The sequence below is a fragment of the Ranitomeya imitator genome, chromosome 3, assembly GCF_032444005.1.
Source record: "Ranitomeya imitator isolate aRanImi1 chromosome 3, aRanImi1.pri, whole genome shotgun sequence".
In the NCBI taxonomy this organism is placed as follows: Eukaryota; Metazoa; Chordata; class Amphibia; order Anura; family Dendrobatidae; genus Ranitomeya; species Ranitomeya imitator.
Genome location: NC_091284.1, coordinates 532,020,428 through 532,025,885, shown reverse-complemented (window position 1 = coordinate 532,025,885; position 5,458 = coordinate 532,020,428). Strand labels below are relative to the sequence as shown.

General features: G+C 46.8%; 1 protein-coding gene across 2 annotated transcripts in view; it reads right to left on the bottom strand.

The window, feature by feature from the left end:
* Nucleotides 1–4,910, bottom strand: part of KSR1 (kinase suppressor of ras 1) — a 313,042-nt gene extending 308,132 nt beyond the window's left edge. The window contains exon 1 of one of the 2 annotated variants that reach the window (XM_069757808.1): nucleotides 4,346–4,910. In XM_069757808.1, coding sequence (XP_069613909.1) covers nucleotides 4,346–4,528 — 183 coding nt within the window. In that variant the 5' untranslated portion in view covers nucleotides 4,529–4,910. The remainder of the gene's footprint in view (nucleotides 1–4,345) is intronic. The other variant, XM_069757809.1, reaches the window with a different exon arrangement.
* Between the last annotated feature and the right edge of the window lie 548 nt (nucleotides 4,911–5,458).

Sequence of the window (5,458 nt, the reverse complement as noted above, 5' to 3'; positions counted from 1 at the left end):
GACTGAAAAAACGATAAAATGTGGTCTGTGGTCTGAATTACAGTGTCATGTTAAAGTTTGAGCACCCCTGGTCAAATTTACTGTTATTGTGAACAGCTAATCAAGTTGAAGATGAAATGATCTCTAAAAGGCCTAAAGTTAAAGATGACATATCTCCTTTGTATTTTTGGCAACAACAAAAAAAATCTATTGTCTTTCTATTTTTTTTCATTTTAAAAATTACAAAAAGAAAATTGGACCAGTGCAAAAGTTTTGGGCACCCTAGGAAATTTGTGTGCTCAGATAACTTAGACCAAGGTTTCAGACCTTAATTAGTCCGTTAGGGTTATGGCATGTTCACTATCATCGTTAGGAAAGGCCAGATGAGGAATAGTTCCCAGCTTTATAAAAACCCAGCCTCCTCTAACCTTGTGTCAAAAAACAGCAGGCATGGGTTCTTATAAGCAGGTGTCTAGTGCTCTGAAAATGGTGGAGGCCCACAAAGCAGGAGAAGGCTATAAGAAGATAGCAAAGCGTTTTCTAGTTGCCCTTTCCTCAGTTCGAAATGTATTTTAGAAATGGCAGTTAACAGGAACAATAGAGGTCAAGATAAGGTCTGGAACACCAAGCAAAATTCCAGTGAGAGCTGTTCGTAGGATTGCTAGAGAGGCAAATCAAAACCTCCGCCTGACTGCAAAAGACCTTCAGAAAGATTTAGCAGACTCTGGAGTTGTGATATATTGTTCTAGTGTTCAAAGACACCTGCACAAATATTGCCTTCATGGAAGAGTCATCAGAAGAAAACCTCTCCTGCTTCCTCACCATAAAATTCAGTGTGTGAAGTATGCAAAAGAACATCTAAACAAGCCTGATGCATTTTGGAAACAAGTCTTGTGGACCGATGAGGTTAAACTAAAACTCTTTGGCCATAATGATCAAAGATATGTGTGGAGAAAAAAAAGTGCATAGAATTTTAGGTAAAGAACATCTCGCCAAACATCAAGCATGGGAATGGATCAATTATACTTTGGGGTTGTGTTGCAGACAATGGCACAGGGAACATTTGAAGTTCAAAGAGGATGGCTTCTACAAAAGGATAATTATCCTAAACACATAAAAATCCACAATAGACTACCTCAAAAGGCGCAAGTTGAAGGCTTTACAATGGCCCTCACAGTCCCCTGATCTGAACATCATTGAAAATCTGTGACTATACCTCAAAATAGCAGTGCATGCAAGATGACCCAAAAATCTCACAGAACTGGAAAAATTTTCCAAGGAAGAATGAATGAAATTTCCTCAAACAAGAACTAAGAGACTCTAGGCTGGCTACAAAAAGCGTTTACAAGCTGTGATAATTTCAAAAGGGGATGTTACTAGGTACTAACAATGCAGGGTGTCAAATCTTTTACATTGGCCCATTTTCCTTTTTGTCATTTTTTAAATTTAAACGATATATTATTTTGTTGCCTAAAATGCATAGGAAATTTGTCATCTTTAACTATTGGCATTTTATAGATCATTTCATCTTCAGTTCCTAATGATGGCAATTTTGTCCAGGGGGGGGGAACTTTTGCATGTCACTGTGCATCAAATCAAGTTAACCATAATATAGCTGAAATATATGTTAACACGCCAAGAATACAACAAAAATTCATCTGTGGGAAAATTTAGTAAACATGATTCTAATTTTATCTCTAATTTAATATCTCCTCAAGTGCACCGAGCTGAGGGTCAAATAAAAAATTGTAACATGGTGCTAAGTATAAAGCACCTTCTGACAAAAGAGTGATAAAGATGAAGATTTGATAGGTTTTGCCCAGAGGCCTAAACATCTACCATAATCACACTTTTGTGCAGACCTCATTTTAAAGAGACAAGTCTACAAAGTTGGCTTAATGACAGACCAAAGTAGGTCTGTGCTTTTACCTAAACTCAAGGGCCTTATATGATGATTGATCCTACGATTGATCGTAGAGAACATTCTTTCCTGTTCATCATCCTGTCTGTACATTGTCAGTGAGCAAACAATCAGCCATAGTGTGCTTGATAGTCACTGATACTATCTTTTATGCTGACCTAAAGATCATGCTTGGTAGTCAGTACATGCAACGGAGCATGAGGGTATATGCCAACAACACCGGCCTAGAGGGATTCACATGGACGATAGAACAAAACCATCATAACCGCGTCACGTATGATATAGTAGACAGGAACTGGTTACAGGTAGTATATCTGCCCATGTAAGAGGGTCTTGCAGAGCTCTATTCATCCCCAAAGGGTAACTAATATCAATTAAGCCATTCTCTAAGGACTCGCTACTGTCCCTCACTAGACCGCAGCTGAAGCCTGAGCTGGCCATGACAATGAAGCAGTGCTCTCAGGAGTCTCGTGGGATGGAGCACTGGAAATACTACAAGTGTCAACTGTACAACTCAATGATCAAGTAATAACTGAGCGGCACTGGCATGAGCCACCCAGCAGTAGGCCTGTATGCCCAGGACTATGATTGTTCAAAACGCGTCAGTTAATCTTTTGCCCTTCTGAGATGGACTTCAATTTGTGGACAATAAAATTGGTAAATCTGATATTCAGAAGAATGCTGGGCCTCCCATATTTGTGTTACACAAAATATCTTAGTTACAAAAAGGATGGATTTCGGAGGAACTAAGATTCAAAGGTGTCCGTAAGCACTATTTGATGAGATCTACAGGTCATGTGATGTAGGTGGGACATTAGATTAGTGGAAAACCCACTGAAATGGTGTTGATCTGCCAAAAAGTATCTAACATCTACGGACAGCTTTAGCCTCCCCTGCCATCTTGTGTCCACTAATCATAGACTACTCTGGGTTTCATAAAATTAATCACAGACTCCTCTGCCATCCCGTGTCCACCAATCAGACTCCTCTTCTATCTCATGTCCTATAGTCACAGACTCCCCTCCATGCCGTGTCCACTAATCACAGACTTCCCTGCCATGCCGTGTCCACTAATCACAGACTTCCCTGCCATGCCGTGTCCACTAATCACAGACTCCCCTGCCGTGCCGTGTCCACTAATCACAGACTTCCCTGCCGTGCCGTGTCCACTAATCACAGACTCCCCTGCCGTGCCCACTAATCACAGACTTCCCTGCCGTGCCGTGTCCACTAATCACAGACTTCCCTGCCATGCCGTGTCCACTAATCACAGACTCCCCTGCCGTGCTGTGTCCACTAATCACAGACTTCCCTGCCGTGCCGTGTCCACTAATCACAGACTTCCCTGCCGTGCCGTGTCCACTAATCACAGACTTCCCTGCCGTGCCGTGTCCACTAATCACAGACTCTCCTGCCGTGCCGTGTCCACTAATCACAGACTTCCCTGCCATGCCATGGCCACTAATCACAGACTCCGCTGCCGTGTCCACTAATCACAGACTCCCACACCGTGCCGTGTCCACTAATCACAGACTCCCCTGCCGTGCCGTGTCCACTAATCACAGACTCTCCTGCCGTGCCGTGTCCACTAATCACAGACTTCCCTGCCATGCCATGGCCACTAATCACAGACTTCCCTGCCATGCCATGGCCACTAATCACAGACTCCGCTGCCGTGTCCACTAATCACAGACTCCCCTGCCGTGTCCACTAATCACAGACTCCGCTGCCGTGTCCACTAATCACAGACTCCCCTGCCGTGTCCACTAATCACAGACTCCCCTGCCCACTAATCACAGACTTTGCTATTTCATATCTACTAATCAGGTCTTCCTTGCCATCCCGTATCCACTAATCACAGCCACCCCTATTATGTGTCCACTAGTGGTGGATTCTCTTGCCCGCTCGTGTCCACTAATCTCAGACTCCTCTGCCATCTTGTGTCCACTCTTTGCGTACAGTTCCTGTCCCCATATTACAGGTTCCCCTGCCATCTTGTGTCATGAACTAACCTGCTATCTTCTGCCTTGATAATGACAGCAGGACATATTTTTTGTTCACCCCAATGACCAGATGAAAGTTGAAGCTGATGGTCACAATGTGGATTATTTTGACAGTCGCTGTGCGCTACATTTGGTCCAGGACAGATCTCTATATGCAGTGACACCTATAGGAGCATCCATGGCCCCAGACATTGTGCCAGTGATGGAGAGCAGTGGCACACCTGCCAGCAGCACAGGCCTCTGCTGCCCATCCATACAGGCACAGCTGTGGCTGCAGACGGTCGCAGCCTCTCACCACAACTCTCTTTCCGTATAGCAAGGTGCTATAGTCATTAACTCATTCCTTGCCGGAGATCTCAGCCTGCAAACGGCGGCATTCTCCCCGGCCTCACCGGGTTAAATGCACGAGCCACTTAACCCTGCCATCGCTGGCGTCACCCACCTCCAGGGTCCGGATCTCCTGCTGGGTCAGGTCGTTCGAGGCGGCGCACTGTGTGCGGAGCCCCCGCAGGTTGGACATGGAGATGTCGATCATGTTCTGCAGCAGCTCGCAGTGCTCCCGGGCGGACAGGGCCGACCTCTCCCCGCTCCCCGGCTTCTTGTCTAGCAGCTTCCGACTCTCCATCTTCTCGGCATCGGGAAGGGATGATTACACCGGGACAGCGACCTCTCCTCCGGGCACTGGACGGGCCGTGCAATCAGATCGGAGGGACCGGGCGTGCAGGCTCGGCCATGTACAGTTACCGAGAGCCAAAGTGGCGATGTGCAAGAATAAAGGTGCCAGAGCGCCGGGCATCAATGCGGGGTGGGGATTACAGAAAGTCCGTCCGAGCCGCGTCACTCCCCCAGCTCGGCGGCGACTATTGGGATCCCATCCAAATAATAGTGAGGGCAGTCATATCCTGACAGCAGCGCCGCGCAGCACTGGCCCCGCGCTCCCCCTCTCTGGGCTTGTAATGTCAGGCAGAGCTCGGGTCACAAGCAAGGGATTGTGGGGCTTGTAGTCTCCAGCAGGAGATCACGCACGGTGCAGGGGATGCTGCTGTCACTGGCCTGCTGCTGCGTCATACTTTCACTTTAGATGAGAAGCCGCCGAGCCAGGCTGTGTGTGCTGCTGGTAGTCACTGCTTACTTCTGGTAGTCACTGCTGGTAGTCACTGCTTACTGCTAATAGTCACTGCTTAGTCCTGGTAGTCACTGCTTACTGCTGGTAGTCACTTCCGGTAGTCACTGCTTACTGCTTTTAGTCACTGCTGGTAGTCACTGCTTACTGCCGGTAGTCACTGCTGGTAGTCACTACTTAGTACTGGTAGTCACTGCTTAGTCCTGGTAGTCACTGCTGGTAGTCACTACTTAGTGCTGGTAGTCACTGCTTAGTCCTGGTAGTCACTGCTGGTAGTCACTGCTTAGTGCTGGTAGTCACTGCTGGTAGTCACTACTTAGTGCTGGTAGTCACTGCTTAGTGCTGGTTGTCACTGCTGGTAGTCACTACTTAGTGCTGGTAGTCACTGCTTACTGCCGGTAGTCACTGCTGGTAGTCACTACTTAGTACTGG